Here is a 27,031-nt window from a genome sequence, read left to right on the forward strand (position 1 = left end):
TTATTGCTACAGGAATATTTTTATTGCAACCTATTCAAGTGACTTATTTACTTGTGTGTATTAGCAAAATTACTCAAATCACAGCACGGAAAGAAGATAGAAACACCCCTTTTTCAACATTCTAATAGCAACACACTAACATAATCTGTTTGCATAAATTTTATCAAAATGCAAAGAAAAGAAGTTGATGAAAACTCACACACACCCCTCTTGACATCCCAGCAGTAACACATAAATACTGTCTCTCTATAGCAATTTAGAAGAAACCAACATCTCCATTATAGATCAAACCACAAAAGCAGCAAGTTGGTTGGCTGGTTTGGCATTTTGTGGCACAAAGCAACTAGGCTATCTGTGCCAAACATCTGGTAAAAAGTTAAAATTAAAGTAAAATTATTAAAATTCATAAAAAGAATTAAGGTAAAACAAAAAAAAAGTTTAATTTTTGAAGTAAAAACATACATAGTGTTAAATCCAATTTTTATATCTAGTTTACAGCAGTAAGAGAGAAACTACAGTATTACAAGTTGTAAAGGACTTTCTATAGCATAATTTTAATTATCATAACTCACCAGGATGTCTAATGGGCAAGTTCAAACATCAGCATTAGTCACCTGAAGTTGGCCTTTCCAGGCCTAGTTTTGAGTTATTTGATGTTATGGCCATTTTCAAATTTCATATCTAACTAGTTATACATTAATTCTTAAAACATAATCAAATTAAAAAGAGGTTTAATTTATAAATTAAAAACTTAAATAGTGTTTAAAAGGTTAATGGCCTTTAAAAAACTAAAACATTTCTAATGTAGACTATGTCACCATCACCAATGACACTGTCCAACGTTATCAAGAAATCTTGGGACAAAGCATGTATAAAATGATGCCATCATTGAGAGTCGTAACAATGGTTTATTGTGATCTAAGTGTCACACAAACAACACATTGGTGCACCAGTCCCAGATAAAAGACAACGATGAGTTAATAAACTGTGGCCAATGCGTAGTCTAGTTGGAACAACTTCCTCTTTCTAATCCTTACAGAAGCAAGATGGTCAAAGTCCAATAGAAGGCTTATTTGGAAAAGCTTGTTTTCACATTGCTCACTCCAAGTCGACTGTCAACTAGCATGAAGCCAAGCCTTGAATACAGGGCCATAGTCTATGTATGGAACAGACACAGCAGTGATAGTGCCGTACAGACAGATTTAGCTGCAGTGTTGGTGGGCTTGTTACCCGCGAATACCAATATGGCCTGGTATCCGGAAAAACTGGATAGAAGTAGATGTTAAAGAGAAATGGGCCAGTCAGTTTTGAATATTGGCAAAAACAAGGCAAGAATGAGCATGACGCAATTCCAGAACCAGTACAGAACTAAGTGAGTCAGTATAAATACTGCAATTTGAGTACTACTTAGCTTTTATGTGATCCAGGGCAAGAGAAATGGCATACAGTTCAGTAGTAAACACAGAAGCTGTAGAGGGGGATTCTGCATGCAACCAAACTCAGTTTTGAACCTTCCGTGCCATGTGGCAGGCAGGATTCCACCATGGACGAGGATATCGTGAAAAATATGTCGAGGTTTTAGGAATATACTGAGCAGTTGCTTGTATAATACAGTCAGTTACTGCTGCCACACAGTCGTCTATTGATGGCTTACAGACAATGGCGGGATCAAGTTCTGTGAGAGCAGTGAAATAGGGCCAGTTTGCTCGATCCAACTTGCACTGGAGCACACGTGTCAGGTGGCATCGACCAGAGCCAGTCTATCTCAAGATTACAGGAAAATGATCACTGCCTCGTGGATTATTGTCAACCCTCCATGAAAAATAGGAAAATAATGAAGGGGAGCAAATCTAGAGATCAATAGAAGTAAAAGACTGTTTAGGTGCATGAAAATAAGTAAGAGAACCAGTATTTAAAAGAGAAAGGTTGTGATCTGAGAACATACACTTTACAGAGTAACCCTCTCATCAATATCAGTGCCTCCCCAGAGGGTATTATGTCCACTAGGATCAAAAAGGAAGATGGCAACTGTTCAACAAGAGCATCATGCTCTGATTAATCATAGGTCTCTTCAGGAGACAGGTAGAGAAAACAGTGATGGTACAACCCAAGGAAACACAGATGGCTAGTGTCGAGTGGCAAAGTCAGGGTGTGCACTTGCTGATCAACCGACAGTGCCACCCCTTCATGCACTTTTCCATCACACAACCTGTCATTTCTATACAAAGAAAACTGCCAAAAGGTGATTGTATAGACAAGTTTCAGTAATGTTTCCTGTAAGGAAAGATATACAGGATGGTAGGTAGCAATCAGTGCTTGGATAAATTCCAGATTAGAATAAAAACCTTAACCGTTCCATTGTATCAAAGTGGCTATTTTTATTTCTGTGTAGGTGAATTGGGTGGAGAGCCCTTCTGTTTTTGACCATGACTTTTTTCTTTATTTTCTTTAATCAATTGATTGGGCAGGTCTCTGTCTTTGAAAGAAAATTCCAGTGACTGAGGATGTGAACAATTGATCATTTTGCATCTTGAAGCAGGAGAAGAAGATGCACCCAAGGAAATGCCTGTACCCATAACTAAAAAACGTGAATTTTGGGGTTTGCTGGAATGAATGTTAAGGACAGAAATGGGTGTTGATATTGATTCATCAACTTTTTTAACCATGGAGGTCAAATGACTTTTCATATGGTTTGAGAATGGGTTTTTGTTTAAGGAATGGAGAGATCTGTCTGCATGCCCACTGTATAAAAGTGCAGCAGCATACATCCTAGAAGAAGTGGTGGACAATAACTTTTGAGCCTCAGGATAAATAATGTTTCAAATCATCTTCAAAATCTGCATCTTTTTTTCACTGAACTGCTAACACTGGAAACATCCAAGAAGGTTTGGAATGTATGGCCATACCTTGCAATTAAGATAACCTGCCTTGATGGTGGCAGGTGAATACTGTGATGTAAATGTTAAAATGTGGACATTGGTCACCATCATAATTCCATCTTTGCGAGCCGAGATATGCCTCACTGCAGAAACTCCTTGGGTGAAGAAACCAACGACAATCTCTGACTCAGGAATGTTCTTCAAATCCCTCTCTAGAATAACTCCTTGTGACAAATTCAAAGTAGCATGGGACATAACCTCAATTAGTATATCTCCAATCACCTTTGAATGTAAGACTAGTTCACTGTGTTGAGATGTGGATGTTTCCACCAATAATGTACCAGAGAGAAGTGTTTTGACTGATTTTTGAAAGCCAGCAAGTTCATCTAGTCCTTTCTGAATGAAAAAGGGAGACATTTGCCCTGAAGATTTGTCTGAAAGAGAATGTAATATAAGAAATTGAGGTAAAGGGGTTAGAAATCTTGAAGACTGCTGCTCAGAATCTTCAATACGTGTTCACTTACCTATGGATTGTTTTTTCACTATATTATTTAAGTTTCTATTTGGGGGATCCATATTAAAGAAAGAATGTTTTGGTGCCCACTGACCCCACCCACCATTGAGCCCGACAAGGAGACACACTGCAATGCCAAACAAGAACACTGCAGCAATGTCAGGTTTTGTGAACACAATGCACAAACACTAGTATCAGATACAATGTCCATAATACCTGTTGAGAACATCCAACACTGTTACTTGGTTGACCCCTAGCCCAAATGGACAAGCCAAATGATCCTAGGGGGGCCACACCATGTCTGTCCGTCTACAGGAATTCAAGGCCAAAGTGGTATATTAGGGTTGGACCACTCAACTAACAGGATCCTCTCCTCCCCTTCATAGATCACCATGCACGGCAAACATGTGGGTAGATCTTTAGATCCCAGAGGAGGTAAAGTGAAAGAACAGAACCTTCCCTGGGAGATCCTCTCACTACTTACAGCAATCCACACCAAGGGGACAATTTAAGTATACTAACAATTCTTAAATATAAAACTCACCATTACAGGTCCTTGCTGAGCACCAATAGGTAGAGATGCTGTTGGAAGAGGTGTACCCACAGCAACAACCTGCTGTCGAACTTCATGAGGATCTGAGCCACCTAAGTACATACCCAGCGATGGATGACCAGTAGGAGTGGAGGAGCTATACTCCTGACTGCCCATATGTGCATGACCTTCAAAATATTAAAAATGAGAAATGTTTTCAGAATTAAATATTTCAACTAAATGTTAAAAATTATATTTACCTTTTGCAGATATTCTTTAAAAACAGTATATCATAAAATAATAAATAAACAAGAAACAAGTTCCTTAGTGAACTTATAAGATGAATGTATGAACACTTTTAAAATTAACTTTACAATGTAATATTAATCCTTCAGGGAAATAAGTAGAGAAAATCATACGCAAGATCAGCAAAAAGTCAAAAACAGTAAACTACATACATGATATGGAGATCTCTTTTGTACGTAACATTTAAATACAGTAATGTATATACAGGATCTATGGTCTTGTCTATATTCAACGTGATGTTTAAATAACATACTACATATACTAACTGCAATCCTGTCTCAATTCAATATAATGTTTAAAATAATATACTACACACTACAGTCCTGTCTCTATGCAATATAATGTTTAAACATAATATACTACATATAGTAACTACAGTACTGTCTCTATTCAATATAATGTTTAAACACAATATACTACATACAGTAACTACAGTCCTGTCTCTATTTAATATAATGTTTAAACATAATATACTACATATAGTAACTACAGTCCTGTCTCTATTCAATATAACGTTTAAACATAATATACTACATATAGTAACTACAGTCCTGTCTCTATTCAATATAATGTTTAAACATAATATACTACATACAGTAACTACAGTCCTGTCTCTATTCAATATAATGTTTAAACATAATATACTACATACAGTAACTACAGTCCTGTCTCTATTCAATATAATGTTTAAACATAAATACTACATAGAGTAACTACAGTCCTGTCTCTATTCAATATAATGTTTAAACATAATATACTAGATACAGTAACTACAGTCCTGTCTCTATTCAATATAATGTTTAAACATAATATACTACATATAGTAACTACAGTCCTGTCTCTATTCAATATAATGTTTAAACATAATATACTACATATAGTAACTACAGTCCTGTCTCTATTCAATATAATGTTTAAACATAATATACTACATATAGTAACTACAGTCCTGTCTCTATTCAATATATCGTTTAAACATAATATACTACATATAGTAACTACAGTCCTGTCTCTATTCAATATATGTTTAAACATAATATACTACATATAGTAACTAACTACAGTCCTGTCTCTATTCAATATAACGTTGAAACATAATATACTACATACAGTAACTACAGTCCTGTCTCTATTCAATATAATGTTTAAACATAATATACTACATACAGTAACTACAGTCCTGTCTCTATTCAATATAATGTTTAAACATAATATACTACATACAGTAACTACAGTCCTGTCTCTATTCAATATAATGTTTAAACATAATATACTACATATAGTAGCTACAGTCCTGTCTCTATTCAATATAATGTTTAAACATAATATACTACATATAGTAACTACAGTCCTGTCTCTATTCAATATAATGTTTAAACATAATATACTACATACAGTAACTACAGTCCTGTCTCTATTCAATATAATGTTTAAACATAATATACTACATACAGTAACTACAGTCCTGTCTCTATTCAATATAACGTTTAAACATAATATACTACATATAGTAACTACAGTCCTGTCTCTATTCAATATAATGTTTAAACATAATATACTACATACAGTAACTACAGTCCTGTTTCTGTGCAATATAATGTTTAAACATAATATACTACATATAGTAACTACAGTCCTGTCTCTATTCAATATAATGTTTGAACATAATATACTACATATAGTAACTACAGTCCTGTCTCTATTCAATATAATGTTTAAACATAATATACTACATATAGTAGCTACAGTCCTGTCTCTATTCAATATAATTTTTAAACACAATATACTACATATAGTAGCTATAGTACTGTCTCTATTCAATATAATATTTAAACACAATATACTACATATAGTAGCTACAGTCCTGTCTCTATTCAATATAATGTTTAAACATAATATACTACATACAGTAACTACAGACCTGTCTCTATTCAATATAATGTTTAAACATAATATACTACATACAGTAACTACAGACCTGTCTCTATTCAATATAATGTTTAAACATAATATACTACATATAGTAACTACAGTCCTGTCTCTATTCAATATAATGTTTAAACATAATATACTACATACAGTAACTACAGTCCTGTCTCTATTCAATATAATGTTTAAACATAATATACCACAAATAATAACTACAGTCCTGTCTCCATTCAACATGTTTAAGTAATCTATATGCAGAGTCTGAAGTCCTCTATTAAATATTTTTAAAAGTAGATCATAAATTTAAGGATATTAATTTTCCTATGCCAGTTCTTTTGTTATCTTTAATGTAAGAATATGGCTTTAAATACTAATTTGTAACCATTTAACAATAATGATACAGACAACCTTTCTGTTCACCCTTTGCTCCTGCTGTGTTTAGAACAGTCAGAGTATAGTGAGGTGGTAGGGATGCTTTACACATGGCTGTAATAAATGCATCTCTGGGGATGACCATCTCAAGTTGCCCACAGAGGTTGGTGTATGTCTGCATGGTCTTTAAGATATTCTCAGTTGCAGTTTCATCCATGCTGGAAAAAATTATCTTCATTAGGCTAACCTACAATTAACAGTGAAATGACAAATATGCTGCACAACAAATATTAGAAATACTTTTTAACTACCAATTATTGTGGTGTAATTTTAGTGAGTTAAAGAAACAGAATACACTGAATTTACACAAGTTATGTAAGTAGTTGGTAAACCATTTGGAAAAGTAAAGAATCATTGAGAAACACTTCAGCCAATGTGTAAAATCTAAACAAATATATATTTAACTAACAAATCCAAAACTGGGAAGACACTTACTTTTGATGCAAATATTTTTCATAAATATAGAAGTAATTTATTTTTCCAATTCAAGACCATCTTCTACCAACCTACATGTAGTCAGATGTAGGATACTGCCTTACGGCACTTTTCCTAAACTTATTTTATTTTGTCACACCAAAGAGGGAAGAGTAACATGATATATCAAACACACAAATTCCTTTAAAATACTTTGTCTCTATAAAAACAAAACTATAAAGGTATTTCTATGGCAACCAATTCAAAAATATGTTTTCCTATGTATATAAAACACTTAAGTGATCACATGTTTAAAGTCACGATGTTAACCTGTACATGAAACACCATAAGTATTCAATGTCTAAAGTCAAGATGTTAACCTGTACATGAAACACCATAAGTATTCAATGTCTAAAGTCAAGATGTTAACCTGTACATGAAACACCATAAGTATTCAATGTCTAAAGTCAAGGTGTTAACCTGTACAGGAAACACTTAAGTGATCACATGTTTAAAGTCACGATGTTAACCTGTACATGAAACACCATAAGTATTCAATGTCTAAAGTCAAGGTGTTAACTTGAACAGGAAACACCTAAGTGATCAGTGTCTGAAACCAAGATGTTAATCTTCACATGAAAAACTGAAGTGATTAATGTTTGATATAAAGTATGTTTCATGTCCTTTATGTAACTCAACATGTGCTCTTAATATTCCTTAAATGTCATTTTGGTGTAGCTTTAATTAGAGAGTTGGTACATTATCATCACCATGTCGTTAGATTTGTTTTTCAACCACAATTGTTCAAATTCTTTCATAAGCTTCTCACATTAACAGTTTATGGTTAAAATAACAAAAACAACATATTACCCCTATTTGTTACTTATCATATGTTATTCAAGAAAGATCAAACTATACAATATCTAACATGAACTCTTCAGGAAAGCCTCTTCACTGTTTGATAGTTAACATACATTTCATACATTTTTGTGAGAAAAATCAAATTATTTGATAGCCAAAAAACACCAAGAAACACCAGGTTAAATATCTCAATCCCAGAAACATTTATTAACATAAAAAACTATACCTAGCATCTAACAAGAGAGACAGAGCAGCCAGCAATCCACACCAGGTAGAATTTATGAGCTGTTTACATAGTTCTTTGTCACTTTTCACTAATGTGTTACTGGACAGGTTTTGTTGGTCAGAAACTTTCTTCTCCTCTGTAAAGGAGTTTGTTAGATCTCCCTCATCTGTCTTTGTTACTTCTTCTCCATCTACAACCATAGAAATACCTCGCACTACATCTAGAAGACAGGCATAAGCAACAGAAATACCATAGCCATCAGTCACAGCAGGTGGTTCTAATTTCTCCAGGTTCTCAATGCTAGTAGAAAATAAACAATAATTATTTAACACAGAAGCAGCAGCATACATTAAAGCTCTGCACTTCATTTAATCATACACAAAACTATCAACATATTAAATACCATCACAGTGCTTGTTTTATGATATATATTTGTGGTCTTAATTTTAAATGTGAAATATACATCCATTTTTACAAACACATTATATCATCACAGTGCTTGTTTAACTTACTGTGTAGGTTTCAGATGCTGATTTTAAATCTTAGTGCAATTTATACATATACATAGTCACAACTACATTGTAACACCATAATATTTTGCTTAGTTAACTTACTATGTGGGTTTACAAGTGCCTGGAGAAAATATGAGAACAATTGGTAACCACACAGAACGATAAGAGAAAGCAGGCTGAGGTGTAACCCCAGGACCAACAGGCATGCCTGCAACTAGGGCTGGTGGTTGACCCTGGGTCACTGAAACTGGTGGGTTTTGGGAGTTGAAAGTTGACACCTGACTACCAGATGATGGACTAAGAAACAGGCTTTGAATGTAGGACCCAAGAGCATTTACTATGTCTTGTAAAATTTTGGTACTGTGTGGCTTCATGTCATATGATTCACAGAAGGACCTAGAAATAAGGTAACTTTGGTTATTTCATCATAAAAGAATTTATCAAACTGTTTATTACATACAATACAAAATCTATACTCCAAGTAGATTACTTATATGTAGATGCAACAGAATATAAAATGATCTCCTTAAACCTACTGTTTATTACTTCAAGTAGATGTAACAAAATATAAAATGATTTCCTTAGACCTACTGTTTATTACTTCAAGTAGATGTAACAAAATAAAAAATGATTTCCTTAGACCTACTGTTCATTACTTAAAGTATTTGTAATAGAATATAAAATGATTTCCTGAGACCCACTGTTTATAACTTAAAGTAGATCACTTGCATGTAGATGTTAGATAAAATTATCTCCTTAAGCTTACTGTCTATTACATATAACTACATTCCAAATAGTTCACTTTCACATAGCTGTGAAGAACATAAAACTTCAAGTTGACTAATAAGAACACAAAACAAACTGAATACCTAAACCACAAGAATACTCATACTGAAAATCAAAAAAGTTGGGTTGAAACAACATAAGGTGCTTGAAAGTACACCATATTTAAATATTCTGTGCATATATTTAAAAGGTTAAATGTTGGATGTAATAATAGTTTAATGTTAATTGGAATAAATTCTTCATTTAGATTGTTTTTGGAAATAGTCTTGTGCACAACAGATGTTGCACATTACTCGCTAACTCAAGTTTACTGATACAGTACATGGAAGGAAACCAATGAAGAACTAATAGTCTTACTTTAGAAGCTCATGTTGAATACACATCTTATGCAACACCTCAAGTGCCAATGCTCTCTGCCATTGTGGTTTGTCTCCATCCAGGAATTTAACAACCAAAGACAGAAAAATTTCACATTCAGTCACCTGTAAAATAAGATAACATACAATTATCTTTTTATATAAAAGTTACATGTCATAAACTGATGTACAAATAACTGAGAGATAACATTCTTATATCCAGACTATCTGCAGCCATCAAATCACAATGATTAAAGAAATAAAAAAAAAAATTATTACTAAATGAAGAAAAAAAAACTATGTAGGACTGATCACTAAACTTGAAAATTAAGATACTGGTGGAAGTAGAAATATCACTTTAATGACTAATGACCTACTAGCAGGCTAAACTGTCTTGACTCTACATGGCTTTCACACTTTGTCTACTAAAAGCTTGGTATTTGAATAAATTTTCAGTTTTCATCATTATACCTTTCTTTTAGCTAACTTTAAAACATTACTTTTATGACTATTTTACAACAGAGTAACATTGTGGTTCTATTTGTTTTGTCAGAAGATGTGTGAATGTGTAAATAGTGACTTTCACAGTCATAGTTTTGTTCTCATACCAAGAGAAATGTGAATGTGTAAACTGTGACTCTCACACAGATACTTGTTGTTCTTCTTGCTAGAAGTGTCAATGTGTATATGGTGGCTCTTGTGATTATATATTTTGCTTCTTACCAGAAGTAGCTCACATATTTAAACATACCTCCCTTGTTGTTCCCCAGAAGCTCAGTGCACGCCTGAGAAATTACGATGCTAAAAAGTGGGTTTTTGGTACCCATGATAGGCACAGCATAAATGGCCCATTGTGTAGCATAATAAATACTTTGTTTTATTACTTTGGTAAGAGTCCCTCCCCTACATCAAATTATACTATAAAGGATTTTATATCCCCATTGTTCTGAAGGACCATATATCTAAGACTGGCCATTTATTTTGTGTTTTGAATTTTGTGTTCCTGTCCTGTAAAACCAATTCAACCACTTACACTAAGACCCTGCCCCTACCTTAACTATGAATGGGATGGAGTAGAAAAGCTTCTTTCCAAGTACCCCCACCATCTTCTGAGGTTTTCTTTGGAAGATTTCAAACTGAAATACCTACCAGTACTAATTATTCAGTTACAAACAAAGAAATTCTTGGGTCATAAATCTATGTGTTTCTCTTCTTGGAAAGAGATCTGTCTCAATGTGTAAACTGTGGACAACGTATTCAGAAGTTTGTTACAAGAAGTAAACAGCTTATACTTCAAAATCCTTACCATAAAGATGAGATGAACTGAGATATACTGTGAATACACAGACAAAAATTTATTTTAATATTTAGAGTACTAAAATACACTTATAAAATAATTTATATTTTGATTCTAAAAGGACCAAACTCAAATCTATGTATTACTGAAACAGATCTTACCAACATGATGTAATATTTCTGAATAAGGACTGATACAATCCTGAGTAGCCTCATGGTGATGGGAAAAAATGGTTTATCAGAGGCCATCAGTTGCTGGCTAGCCAGCTGAACACCTGGCCGATACTTGATATTTGGAGAAAACAGTTTGATGATCATTGGACATACTCTCTCTTTCAGTAAAAAGCTGAATTCAGAATGCTATTTATAAAGAAAGAGCGTTGGTCAAAAATACCAAACAATGTATTACAGTAACAACTCTATTATCACAAACCAAGAGTGGAGTTCCACTTGATACACCTTAACTATAAAATAATAAAACCTTAATTTCCAGAATATAAAGATAACATAGAAAAATGTGTTAGAACGACATCTGACCACAGTTGAAACTGCTAACCTGTAAAACAGTCATATGTTAACACATATCAAACTTGTGTTTATACTGGGACCTTTATACTAAATTTACTTTAACTATCAGTGATGGTGGACTTCATAAATATCACAGACATACAAGGTTAACAGACAAAAACGTTTTTTATTTGCTAACAACAATTTAAAAGGTAATATTTTTAACACTAACATTTTAAAAGGTAAATAAAATATTAATTCATACCAAATAATTTATAATACAGCAAACTACACAAAGAAATGAATACAAACAAACTGACTTTAAAACATGGATAAAACAATGTTTCATAAACAATAAAGATAAATTTGTATGGACCAATAAACAAAAAAGGTTGAAAAGAAACAACATACATGTCTAAAATAGTTTAAGCCAATAAAATGTTAGGTAATATAGAAAAAAAGACCATAACTTAACATGTTACTGGACTTTGTTGCCACGGGTATATTTTACTGCACGATACAAGGTTTTAGTCCAACATTACTTTTTGTTTATGTTATATCAATAAGTATAGTATAAAATCTAATAATCCATACTTTAATAGTATATGTTTTAAATTCTTAATTTTATAAGGTAATAGTTTTAAAAAATCTAAAATTGCCCCTAGTGTAACACATGTGGAATATTTTCTTTAGGCATGTTCTCTTCATTATTCTATTGACCACCATTCCAATAAGCACAAAAATAAGTGTAAATTACTTCCTATAAAACTTTCACTGCTCAGACAAATCATAATTTTTACAGCTTGAATTTTTTTTTTTTTTTCGTTACAGAGCTATCAAATAAAAAATCAGACCCCTATTGCCACACACTTGTCATATCTGTTTCAGGATTTGGTAACAGCTCTATCTGGGTAATGTAATTTGATAGTATAACATGAGCTCCACCTTCCATCAAGTGATTTATGAATTATAATAACATGAAAAGTAGTAGTTAACATGGCTGAAAGGGTAATAAAACAATACAATTTAATTATAAATAGACTGTATACTGTTACAAGATCAAAGATATTTAATAAAACAAATATAGTTACATGTTACAACATGAAATCATTCTAGAAATAAATAAAGGGTAACTTAGATTTCTTCCATTTTCTTTTGTTGCTGGTTAAGAAGCTTGATAAATGGAGTTAGGGTAGAAAAATAATAAAACATGCAGTTTCACTGAAAACAAACATTTGAAAAGTACTTATGAGGTTTCAGAGACTACACAAATGAAGTTTGATGTTTTTGAGATGAAGAAAACTATCTTAAATCTTAATATGAAACCCACTTTTCACATGGACCAGTTGAAACAAATACTCAATGTATTCACTGACATTTTTTTTTTAGTTTATTAAAATACTTCACTAAAAATATAATCTTTTGTATATGAAAGATTTGTAATGTGTACTGGAAATCTGTCAAATGTTGTAAAGACATACATACAACTTTAAGTGTTAGTAATATCAAAACTAGAAAATGTTAAAAGGAGCAGAAAGAGATCACAAGATCAGCCAAAATGACCAAGCCTGTGTGTGTTGAGAAAGTTAACACAATTTGTGTATCTGAGTACTAAATGACCAAGCCTGTGTGTGTTGAGAAAGTTAACACAATTTGTGTATCTGAGTACTAAATGACCAAGCCTGTGTGTGTTGAGAAAGTTAACACAATTTCTGTATCTCAGTACTAAATGACCAAGCCTGTGTGTGCTGAGAAAGTTAACACAATTTGTGTATCTGAGTACTAAATGACCAAGCCTGTGTGTGTTGAGAAAGTTAACACAATTTATGTATCCGAGTACTAAATGACCAAGCCTGTGTGTGTTGAGAAAGTTAACACAATTTGTGTATCTGAGTACTAAATGACCAAGCCTGTGTGTGTTGAGAAAGTTAACACAATTTATGTATCCGAGTACTAAATGACCAAGCCTGTGTGTGTTGAGAAAGTTAACACAATTTATGTATCTGAGTACTAAATGACCAAGCCTGTGTGTGTTGAGAAAGTTAACACAATTTGTGTATCTGAGTACTAAATGACCAAGCCTGTGTGTGTTGAGAAAGTTAACACAATTTATGTATCCGAGTACTAAATGACCAAGCCTGTGTGTGTTGAGAAAGTTAACACAATTTATGTATCTGAGTACTAAATGACCAAGCCTGTGTGTGCTGAGAAAGTTAACACAATTTGTGTATCCGAGTACTAAATGACCAAGCCTGTGTGTGTTGAGAAAGTTAAAATAATTTGTGTATCTGAGTACTAAATGACCAAGCCTGTGTGTGTTGAGAAAGTTAACACAATTTCTGTATCTCAGTACTAAATGACCAAGCCTGTGTGTGCTGAGAAAGTTAACACAATTTGTGTATCTGAGTACTAAATGACCAAGCCTGTGTGTGTTGAGAAAGTTAAAATAATTTGTGTATCTGAGTACTAAATGACCAAGCCTGTGTGTGCTGAGAAAGTTAACACAATTTGTGTATCTGAGTACTAAATGACCAAGCCTGTGTGTGTTGAGAAAGTTAAAATAATTTGTGTATCTGAGTACTAAATGACCAAGCCTGTGTGTGTTGAGAAAGTTAACACAATTTCTGTATCTCAGTACTAAATGACCAAGCCTGTGTGTGCTGAGAAAGTTAACACAATTTGTGTATCTGAGTACTAAATGACCAAGCCTGTGTGTGTTGAGAAAGTTAAAATAATTTGTGTATCTGAGTACTAAATGACCAAGCCTGTGTGTGTTGAGAAAATTAACACAATTTGTGTATCTGAGTACTAAATGACCAAGCCTGTGTGTGTTGAGAAAGTTAAAACAATTTGTGTATCTGAGTACTAAATGACCAAGCCTATGTGTGTTGAGAAAGTTAAAACAATTTGTGTATCTGAGTACTAAATGACCAAGCCTGTGTGTGTTGAGAAAGTTAAAATAATTTGTGTATCTGAGTACTAAATGACCAAGCCTGTGTGTGTTGAGAAAGTTAACACAATTTCTGTATCTCAGTACTAAATGACCAAGCCTGTGTGTGCTGAGAAAGTTAACACAATTTGTGTATCTGAGTACTAAATGACCAAGCCTGTGTGTGTTGAGAAAGTTAAAATAATTTGTGTATCTGAGTACTAAATGACCAAGCCTGTGTGTGTTGAGAAAATTAACACAATTTGTGTATCTGAGTACTAAATGACCAAGCCTATGTGTGTTGAGAAAGTTAAAACAATTTGTGTATCTGAGTACTAAATGACCAAGCCTGTGTGTGTTGAGAAAGTTAAAACAATTTGTGTATCTGAGTACTAAATGACCAAGCCTATGTGTGTTGAGAAAGTTAAAACAATTTGTGTATATGAGTACTAAATGACTTCCAAATTAAGTTTAAAAATACTTTTATTCATCTCAGATATGTCAACTTTTAATTACATAATCTTTAAAACCTACCAAATAAATCTGGAATTATTTTTAAGCAATACATTGTAATCTATCTGTTACTTTCTCCACCCTAACTTTATGTAACTTTTTGTCACTTTGACTGACCTAGTAACCATCAAAAATCATTGAATATACAAGATCATTTAATGTAAGAGTTATTATTTAGTTCATTTAGTGATTTAATATTTAATAATTATTTAGTTTTCATAACAAATGTGTTAAAATTAATTATTTTAATGGCAACTGTTATGACAAATTTCATTACATAACTTGATGAAAGTTGTACATCATGTGTGTGGTTCAACTGTTTTAAATTGATGTCACATAACTCAAACCTTCTGTATTTTTCTTGTTGCCTTAAGTAAGTATTCTTATATCATGGCACACCATAGTTTGTAGACAACTCTAGGCCTCAGTTGGGCTTTTGTTTGTTTGTTTGTGTGTCTGTATGTCTGTCTACAGACTGAGAGAGAATAAGAGGCAATTAAGTTAGCATAAGATATGTGAAATCCAGTCAGAAAACATTAACTTAGTAAAAGTAATGTTAAACTAAGTAATTGTTAGGTTTGCCCTGATAGGCAATATTTTAATTAAATTTCACAAATCAACAGAGATAAGTAGAATAACCTGTCTTGTCAAAGGGTGTTCTAAAGGTAATTGTACCAGCCTGTGTGAAAAAAGGATACAACTATTTAAAAATCTGGATATAGCAAATTAAACTCAGACTGTGCAGTAAAAAACAGAGCAGACAAAAATAATTCATCTTGGCAACTCGATTCTAAAGTCACTGAATTAATTTGTCTAGACTCTTGATGTAAAGAAGAATTATTTAAAGCTCTGTATAGAACTGCAGTAACCCATAGGGTAATGTAGGTAAACTTATTATTAATTATATTGTGATGGCAGAAGAAAAAGTAGAGAATTATTTAAAGTTTTAGACACACTGATCATAATCAATAGTGTAACAAGTTTTTGTACATATGTTTGACTTATTTTGTTTATATATTATTTTTAAAATAAGTGGTGGATTGTGTGCTGACTATTTATTATTCAAATTTATTGCCAACAAGTCACAGACACCTACTATAAAAGTGTCCAGCTCACATATACATAGAAACCTTATATGAAATAAATCTAAATTGCCTTTTTTTCTAGAATTACTTCAGCTAGTAATATGAAACTACACTGGTTTATCCTAAATAGCTTTACACTCATAACATTATACATCAATACTACATTGGTTTATCCTAAATAGCTTTACACTCATAACATTATACATCAATACTACATTGTTTTATCCTAAATAGCTTTACACTCATAACATTATACATCAATACTACATTGGTTTATCCTAAATAGCTTTACACTCATAACATTATACATCAATACTACATTGGTTTATCCTAAATAGCTTATAACATTATACATCAATACTATATTGGTTTATCCTAAATAGCTTTACACTCATAACATTATACATCAATACTACATTGGTTTATCCTAAATAGCTTTACACTCATAACATTATACATCAATACTACATTGGTTTATCCTAAATAGCTTTACACTCATAACATTATACATCAATTTATATGTAAATTTTGTTGTTTTATTGCCCTTAGAACTCTGAATAATTACCATTTGTGTTATTATAAGTTGTAAATCACTTTCTGTACATGCAGCTCACGTTACGCTATCAAATGAAATTACTCAAAAGTTACTGAAAAGTGTGCTTCATTAATATAATTTATTATATTATGATTATTTATTTTACCTAATCCAACATTAACTAACATTAAAAAAAATTCAGTTTTTACATTTTAGTTACTTTCATAATAATGAATAAATAATACACATGAAAGACAAGAAAATGAAACTCACCTGGATTCTTTGTTTGTTAATGTGAAAGAAGCATACAGTGTTTTATAACTATCACAATTTCTATAGCTTTCTAACTATGCAACAAAAGCCATTAACTTAATCTCAGTTTGTTGATGTATTTTCAATGGGAATAAAGTTTAAACTGAAAGAGACATTGACACTTCTCTTTACAGAAAACAATTTAACAAATGGCATTTTGATAGATGAAAACATTGGCTTTCTATTCTTTATAAATAATATAGTATTGAACATCAGAGAACTATTGGTAATTTCCAAAAGAAGATATGACAGGTGGGTGTGGCAAGAGGGATCTGGTTGTTTATTTCATGGCTCTATAACCAAATAAGATTGAAAACTATGAAAATTATGCTTTACCATAGTGATGAGACAATTACAATAAGCAAATTATGTTAAATTTCATACTTCTTGAAAGAGTAGTAAATAAATTAGAGAAGACGAGATGCCTAGATAGCAAATGTGACAATTCTCAAACCAAGGAAAAATTTCATATTTTTTGAAAATATTGCTTTATAAAAATAAAAAGTTAAAACTTGTATAATATCCAAATATGGATTATCAGCTATACATTTAAGGTACAGTCATTGATATACCATGAAAGAAAAGTAGTTTAATAAATTTTTAATGTAACTCACTAAAACCTCATGACATATACAGAATATATATATATCCATGGAGGAAGGTTAATAGTAATAAAAAAATCGTAATATAAAAATTCACTAGTCACTTATGTAATATAAATAAAGGGCAATAATTCAGTATTTTCCTGGACTCTTATAATTAAAAGATCATAATTTAACATCCCACTACGTTCGTGTAGTAGAAAAGATAATTTAAAATCCAACTAGTATTTTATAAAATAGAAATAGAGGATCACAACTTGACATTTAACTGGATATCTGATTGTAGAAATAAAGTATCACATCTTAATGTTTCACTGGATATTTGATAATAGAAATTAAGGATCACAACTTGACATTTAACTGGATATCTGATCATAGAAATAAAGCATCACATCTTAATGTTTCACTGGATATTTGATAATAGAAATAGAGGATCACAACTTGACATTTAACTGGATATCTGATTGTAGAAATAAAGTATCACATCTTAATGTTTCACTGGATATTTGATAATAGAAATAGAGGATCACAACTTGACATTTAACTGGATATCTGATTGTAGAAATAAAGTATCACATCTTGATGTTTCACTGGATATTAGATAATAGAAATTAAGGATCACAACTTGACATTTAACTGGATATCTGATCGTAGAAATAAAGTATCACATCTTAATGTTTCACTGGATATTTGATAATAGAAATAGAGGATCACAACTTGACATTTAACTGGATATCTGATCATAGAAATAAAGTATCACATCTTAATGTTTCACTGGATATTTGATAATAGAAATAGAGGATCACAACTTGACATTTAACTGGATATCTGATCATAGAAATAAAGTATCACATCTTAATGTTTCACTGGATATTTGATAATAGAAATAGAGGATCACAACTTGACATTTAACTGGATATCTGATCATAGAAATAAAGTATCACATCTTAATGTTTCACTGGATATTTGATAATAGAAATAAAGAATCATAATTTAATGATGCAGAAGAGAAATTCCATGATTGCTTCTCTTAAAGTAAAGTGTCCAGAAATGGTGACAATCCAAGTTAGAATCCAATCATCAACATCACCACTATTTGAGAATACACTGTGGTTCCTGGACTAGTTATGAACCACAGTGTGTAATATTGTGGGAAAAGAAAACTGAAGTGCACTAAAAGTTTATGTAAAGATCTCAAATATTTCTTCAAAATGGGTTTAATAATAACAGTATATAATACATAACATATGACAATCAAAAGTCAGGAATGTTAAGTTACATTACTTTAAGTATGCTGTATTGTATTCAAAATAACACTGTTTTATTTCAAAACGTAGATACTGTTATGCACTCACTTTCATCCTATTCAAAACATCCCATTTTGTTAATGTATTAATAACTTGTTGAATGTCTGACAATATATCAGAACTATTTTTACATTGCAAATATTTCATAAATTGAGCTATAAAGTAAAATAAAGATTAACAGTTTGAACAGTCATTTATGATGAACATTCAATTTCCTTGAGCTGCCATTTTTACATGCACCTTCAACAAGTATTTTTTTATAATTCCAGTAGGCATACATCAAAGTAGATATTTTATATTACTGAACCTGTTATATTGTGTTAGAACAAATGACTCACAATTTACTTTAAGTTTTTATACACGGTTCTGTGAGTCAACTATCAAGTCCAAAATACTCTCTTTCAAACCAGTATAATAAAATACAGTATAAACTGAATAATGTAATAATAATAAATATACTATTATGATAATTTATTTCACTTTAAACAAAGCTAAATATTGAACATCAATTTCTAAACTGTTTTTTTTATGATGTTGTCCATTCACAATACCAAAAGTTCAAATGAAGACAAAAATACAAAACCTATAACTCAACATCTTTCAAAAGATGTACCTTTCTTCATCAGAGATAGACTGCTAATACACCTTGCCCCTGAAGAAGAATACACCTTTTGAAGGCATTCTATTATTTAATATGGTTTGTTGTAACATGCAACTTCATTAGTTTAATAGTGAGATAACACTGTGATCAAACCAACAAAAAGAAAGTTTTATCTTTTATGCATTACTAACCTTCAAAAATGTTTCTGGAAAGGATATAAGTATCGATTCCAATAATTCCAAACCAAATGTTCGTGTCATTTCTGTCAATCCAATTAACCAATATGGTTGGTCAGCATTCACTAGCTGTACAAGGTCCTAGACAAGAAAGCAGACAACCTGATCAGTTCATGTTATACACCATATTCAAAAGATCAATTTTAATATATGAAAACATTACCTTGTGTTAATAACAATGTTAGACACCAAAATATAAAAACACAAAGGAATATCAAACATCCTGTTGAAATGTGTTGTTGTTTCATAACTGTATCCATACAGAACATCACTGAAGTCAAAAGGTATAGGATTTACTATGAAATAATCATAACTGTTCATAAATTATGTAACATCATCTGCAAACATATCTGAAGAAACAGTAACATAAAGTGTATTTAAAAGTTAACAATCATTACCAATAAAATATTTAATATAATTAAAAACAAGATGCTTCAACATGTGAAAAAACAAAGTAAATGAAAGAAACTGTGAGAAAGTGTCAGAAGAAAATGTGTGATTGAAGAGGACACACAAATGTGTCAAACCTAATATCAGAAATGTTTTTCACTACTTGCTGTATATGTTCTTTTATCATTATTAGATAAAAATACCTGAAATAACAGAAAAGCATCAGCAGCACAAGGCCTTAATGACTTTGGTGGAATTCTACTTCCAACTTTCAGTTCTTCCACATTTAGTTCTGCTACACGATCTAAACAACAAAAGTAGAGATAATTACCTTGTACAGTTGAGATATCACTAGTGTAGTTCAAACAACCTCACTAAAACAAATAAATTCACATACACCTTACTGGCTGAGATTTAAATAAGGTACAACAAGAATAGTAGACACAATACAACTAAGACAAACAAATTCACATACACCTTACTGACTGAGATATAAATAAGGTACAACGAGAATAGTAGACACAATTCAACTAAGACAAACAAATTCACATACACCTTACTGACTGAGATTTAAATAAGGTACAACGAGAATAGTAGACACAATACAACTAGGACAAACAAATTCACATACACCTTACTGACTGAGATTTAAATAAGGTACAACAAGAATAGTAGACACAATACAACTAGGACAAACAAATTCACATACACCTTACTGACTGAGATTTAACTGTCAAATCACCAGCACAGTTCAAGCAATCTTACTATAAAAACTTCACATTTATTTTTTAATATTTTAAACAGCTTGCCTGGCTAAATAATTCACAAGAATAAATTAGAATAATCAATGCTTCTTAATAAACATAGGATCACTGTTTAAGTAAAAATATATATCAAAACACCATATATGTAGCATACACTCCAACCACAATATGAAGTATACACTTTTCCTTTTAACTTGCTTTTGTTAAGATGTATGGACTTCCTTGAAACTGGTATAAATCAGCAAAGATGAGAGAAAGTTTCACATCTATTCCTCTATACTGAAACAGCTGAATAAGCTTTGACTGATGTATAATGTGTAGCTCAAACAACTTATTCCATCCTCCCTAACTTATTACAGAAATACATTTCATTCTAGAGATAAAGGTAGCACATGATATATGTAAATATAATAAAATATCTAATGCTTATTTCTGATCTATAATGTTCCTATCACAAACATTAGGTTCACATATATTTTTACTGGCATTATGATTCTCAAGCTTTTTACCATAATATCAAATACTTGCACTATACCTTCATTTGGCAGAGAATCTTCTGTCTGTAGTCTCTCAAACACTACGGCCACTAATTGCCGTACTGTCGCAGAGGCTGTGTTGTTCGTAGTACTGTTTTTGGTGAAATGCAATCGAAAACACAGAACCAAAGCCTGAAACAGATAGAAACAGCTGTTTTAAATTTGATTATTAATATATTTGAACATAAGTCATATTTTATCAAATTATGAATTTGTGGTTTCTAAGTTATTATGTATTTAACTAAAGAACAGAAACACAGGAAACTTGTGCTGATAACTCTGACATCATTACATAACTGTAGTTAAAACAACTTAATCCATTATCATTATGCACTTCAAATAACCACAATTGTTGAATATAACTGTGGCATAACATTATTTGACATTTTCTACTTACAAGTAACTTAATTTTTGTATTTTATACAGTAACTTGCATTTGGCTGTAAACAATGAATAAACAGAATTAGAAAAAAATTGTAATAAAACTGACAAATTTAAAGTAAGTTATATTGAGATTAATAAACATTTACCAACAGTTTTGTGCAAATCATATGAAGACCAACAATTTAACATTTTTCGGACATAGAAGGTGTCACTGGTATCTTCTGATTTGTTCTTTATTACAAAGTTAGTACTTAACAAAACAGATGCTGGAAAAACACGTAGCTACAAAACATCTTAACAGAAATTAATTAAAACCTCATAACCTGAGCATTTTTCAAAGGTGGGTCTTTCTTTATACTCTCGAAGAAGAAAGTACTCAGGTTATAGGGTTTTTAACAAAACAGCATGAAACTTTGGACAAACTTACATACTTCTATATATATATATATATATTGTTAATCAGAAAATTTCATTTTTACATTTCAAGCAAGTTTCAACTTAACTGATATTCTGTACATATTTCTTTTAATAATTTATTTTATACAGTTGCAGCAATAACCACTTGCAGCTATATATCATAAAAAGAAAGAGATGGAATAAGATTTATCAATGACTTAGGATTTCACTTTCTAAACTTATATCATCATTAATCTTGTGAGACTAACAATATTATTGGTTGAAATTAATTTGTATTCAATGAATACAGCTTATTTTCAATGAACAACATCTTGTCATCACCTACCTCAACTAATAAATGTAACTATGCTTTCATGGTGTATTGTTATAGAAAAATATTCCTAGAGTTCTCAAACAGGTATAATTTAACACAAAAATTATTTTCAGGCACAAAAAGAACATGTGATGAAACTATAAATATATTCTCAAATCTGTGGTTTGTTCCAAAACTTTCTAAGCATCCAACTGTATACCTTGATGCTGATTTCAAAAACATAATCAGAATTTGTCCATCACCTCTAGATGTTGAGTTATTGTAATTGATATCTCACTATTTTATCAGCACTGTATGAAATACCTTGCAATAATCTCAGTATAATTTACTTATGCTGCAAAATTAAGTTTACTTTGACAGTTTAATGGATAAAAGGCATACATATTTTGACAACTTCAAACACTGACAGTATTGTACTGAGATAATATAGTATTTGTATGTTGTTTGATCTCAATATAATTGTAGAGAACTGCACCACTTTTGCCTCAGCGAGTGGCATCTGAGAAAGAGGTGTCTTACTCCTCCACTTTTATGCCTCATCTCCCCGCTCACTTTGTCCAACAGGGAATCACAAAACCATCACATGCTCAGTTTGCTAGAAAACTTGATTAGGCATAAAAGTGGAGGAGTAAGACACTTCTTTCTCAGATGCCACTCGCTAACAGTCAAAACTAGTTCTGTCTTCCTGTCTGCCATGTATTGACCCAATGCATCAGATAATCTAAATCTCCCTGTAAGTCTGCAGCATCTTTAATAGTTACTCACCTCGAAAATCTCAATGTCATCTGTAAACTTTAATACTTTAATGGTCATTCCAGTGTCAATATCGTTAATATAAATCACAAACAGCAGAGGATCCAACACATCATTTGTAGCTGTGATCCATTCAGATCTAACTCCATTTATTACTATCTGCTTTCTACTTTCCAGCAAATTTTCTATCAAATTTAACATTTCCTCCACACTAAAATATTTAATTTTTATAACAAGCATTTTGTGAGGTACCTTATGAAATGTTTTAATGGTAAACCAAATCCCCTGTATTTCCATCATCAATTCTTGTGGTGACATCCTCAAGAAAATGTCAGAAACAAGATATTATCTGATTGAACCCATGTTGCTTTTTTGGAACCATATAAAACTGCTTTAAGTGACTAACTATCCAATGCATCTTTAATCATATTTTTCACAGAATGGTGTAAGACTAACACAGGCCTGCAAATGTAAACTTCATAAAAGTTTATTTGGTTTAAATCTTTAATTTTCTTTAATTCATCTATTAAAGATTTTCAACATTCTTTTCTTTCTATCATGTAAAAATTTTTTTACAAATAGTTAAGAAAGAAACTCTTCAATCAAATTATTATTTCACTAACCAGAATGAATATTTTTTTATCATGTTTGAGTTCTAGAATGATAGATAAGACTTTCCAATCATGACTGGTCTAGAGAAATCTATAGCTACTGTATGTCAACATTTTACACATAACAAAATGTAACCCAATTTCACTGAAAATGATTCACTTATGTAACAGTACAGATTACAGTTTGAGAAAGAACTCCATGTGATGCAGAAAAATGGATACTTTCGAATAAATCATATACGAATTACTGAGGAACATGTAAAAACTTTAGAGTCGATAACACCCTCACAGTCCTATGTAATTAAATATTTACTATTCCTAGACACTGATGACTAAAAACTATCCAAAGAAAATTAACTAATTTATAATTACAGTTAGAAAGTGTTATATGGTACAATCATGACATCAAATAACGTTCAACTTACAATAAATGTGACAACAAAACTAACATTACCTATATAAACTTCAATAGCTAGTCCTTACCTTAGCTAAAACTTCTCCTTGAACAATCTGATTTGTAGATAGAGCTAAAGTGACAGTTTGGAGGACTTTCAACTCTTCTGTGCCACTCTCCATTAAGTTCCACAAACAAGAAATCAGGTTGGTGGATGCCATCTGTTGATAAACAACCCATCAAAATATAATTTTAATAATAAAAGACACACACTACAGTAAGACAAGTAATAAACCACCCTAAAATAAACTACACACTACAGTATGATAAGTAATAAACCACCCTACAGTAAACTACACACTACAGTAAGACAAGTAATAAACCACCCTACAGTAAACTACACACAAAGTATGATAAGTAATAAACCACCCTGCAGTAAACTACACACTACAGTAAGACAAGTAATAAACCACCCTACAGTAAACTACACACAAAGTATGATAAGTAATAAACCACCCTACAGTAAACTACACACTACAGTAAGACAAGTAATAAACCACCTTGTGGTAAACTATATTAAAACATCCTCCAGTAAACTAAACACTACAGTATATAAAGTATTAAACCACAATAAAACAAACTACACATAACAGTCAGACAAGTAATAAACCACCCTACAGTAAACTACACACTACAGTATGACAAGTAATAAACCACACTACAGTAAACTACACACTACAGTATGATAAGTAATAAACCACCCTACAGTAAACTACACATAACAGTCAGACAAGTAATAAACCACCCTACAGTAAACTACACACTACAGTATGATAAGTAATAAACCACCCTACAGTAAACTACACACTACAGTAAGACAAGTAATAAACCACCCTACAATAAACTACACATAACAGTCAGACAAGTAATAAACCACCCTACAGTAAACTACACACTACAGTAAGACAAATAATAAACCACACTACAGTAAACTACACACTACAGTATGACAAGTAATAAACCACACTACAGTAAACTACACACTACAGTAAGACAAGTAATAAACCACCCTACAGTAAACTACACACTACAGTAAGACAAGTAATAAACCACCCTACAGTAAACTACACACTACAGTATGATAAGTAATAAACCACCCTACAGTAAACTACACACTACAGTAAGACAAGTAATAAACCACCCTACAATAAACTACACACTACAGTAAGACAAGTAATAAACCACCCTACAGTAAACTACACACTACAGTAAGACAAGTAATAAACCACCCTACAGTAAACTACACACTACAGTAAGACAAGTAATAAACCACCCTACAGTAAACTACACACTACAGTAAGACAAGTAATAAACCACCCTACAGTAAACTACACACTACAGTAAGACAAGTAATAAACCACCCTACAGTAAACTACACACTACAGTAAGACAAGTAATAAACCACCCTACAGTAAACTACACACTACAGTAAGACAAGTAATAAACCACCCTACAGTAAACTACACACTACAGTAAGACAAGTAATAAACCACCCTACAGTAAACTACACACTACAGTAAGACAAGTAATAAACCACCCTACAGTAAACTACACACTACAGTAAGACAAGTAATAAACCACCCTACAGTAAACTACACACTACAGTAAGACAAGTAATAAACCATCCTACAGTAAACTACACACTACAGTAAGACAAGTAATAAACCACCCTACAGTAAACTACACACTACAGTAAGACAAGTAATAAACCACCCTACAATAAACTACACACTACAGTAAGACAAGTAATAAACCACCCTACAGTAAACTACACACTACAGTAAGACAAGTAATAAACCACCCTACAATAAACTACACACTACAGTAAGACAAGTAATAAACCACCCTACAGTAAACTACACACTACAGTAAAACAAGTAATAAACCACCCTACAATAAACTACACACTACAGTAAGACAAGTAATAAACCACCCTACAATAAACTACACACCACAGTAAGACAAGTAATAAACCACCCTACAGTAAACTACACACTACAGTAAGACAAGTAATAAACCACCCTACAGTAAACTACACACTACAGTAAAACAAGTAATAAACCACCCTACAATAAACTACACACTACAGTATGATAAGTAATAAACCACCCTACAGTAAACTATATTAAAACATCCTCCAGTAAACTAAACACTACAGTACAAAAAGTATTAAAATATCCTCCAGTAAACCAAACACTACGGTACAATAAATGTTAAAACATCCTACAGTAAACTAAACACTACAGTACAATAAATATTGAACCATCCTAAACACTACAATACAATAAGCATTAAAACACCCTACAGTACAAGTATTAAACCACCTCACAGTCAACTAAACACTACAGTACAATAAGTATAAAACCATCTTACAGTAAACTAAATACTACAGTACAATAGATATTAAACCACCCTACAATAAACTACACACAACAGTATAAGTAATACACCACCTTATGGTAAACTACACACTAGAGTACAATAAATATTAAAACATGCTACAGTAAACTAAACATAAGAGTACAATAAGTATTAAAACATCCTCCAGTAAACTAAACACTACAGTACAATAAATATTAAAACATGCTACAGTAAACTAAACACTACAGTACAATAAGTATTAAAACATCCTCCAGTAAACTAAACACTACAGTACAATAAATATTAAAACATGCTACAGTAAACTAAACATAAGAGTACAATAAGTATTAAAACATCCTCCAGTAAACTAAACACTAC

The 27,031-nt window shown here is 31.7% G+C and overlaps 1 protein-coding gene across 4 annotated transcripts in view; it reads right to left on the minus strand.

Moving 5' to 3' along the window:
* mon2 (Mon2 homolog, regulator of endosome-to-Golgi trafficking) overlaps nucleotides 1–27,031 on the minus strand; it is a 130,102-nt gene that overhangs the window by 78,749 nt on the left and 24,322 nt on the right. For 3 of the 4 annotated variants that reach the window (XM_076513444.1, XM_076513445.1, XM_076513446.1), the window contains exons 5-14: nucleotides 24,322–24,453; nucleotides 21,360–21,492; nucleotides 20,264–20,364; nucleotides 19,626–19,751; nucleotides 11,206–11,403; nucleotides 9,749–9,873; nucleotides 8,708–9,001; nucleotides 8,094–8,393; nucleotides 6,569–6,750; nucleotides 3,938–4,113 (exon numbers count right to left, since the gene is read on the minus strand). In XM_076513444.1, coding sequence (XP_076369559.1) covers nucleotides 3,938–4,113; nucleotides 6,569–6,750; nucleotides 8,094–8,393; nucleotides 8,708–9,001; nucleotides 9,749–9,873; nucleotides 11,206–11,403; nucleotides 19,626–19,751; nucleotides 20,264–20,364; nucleotides 21,360–21,492; nucleotides 24,322–24,453 — 1,767 coding nt within the window. The remainder of the gene's footprint in view (nucleotides 1–3,937; nucleotides 4,114–6,568; nucleotides 6,751–8,093; nucleotides 8,394–8,707; nucleotides 9,002–9,748; nucleotides 9,874–11,205; nucleotides 11,404–19,625; nucleotides 19,752–20,263; nucleotides 20,365–21,359; nucleotides 21,493–24,321; nucleotides 24,454–27,031) is intronic. The other variant, XM_076513447.1, reaches the window with a different exon arrangement.

Source organism: Tachypleus tridentatus, chromosome 7, assembly GCF_004210375.1.
Source record: "Tachypleus tridentatus isolate NWPU-2018 chromosome 7, ASM421037v1, whole genome shotgun sequence".
Classification (NCBI taxonomy): domain Eukaryota; kingdom Metazoa; phylum Arthropoda; class Merostomata; order Xiphosura; family Limulidae; genus Tachypleus; species Tachypleus tridentatus.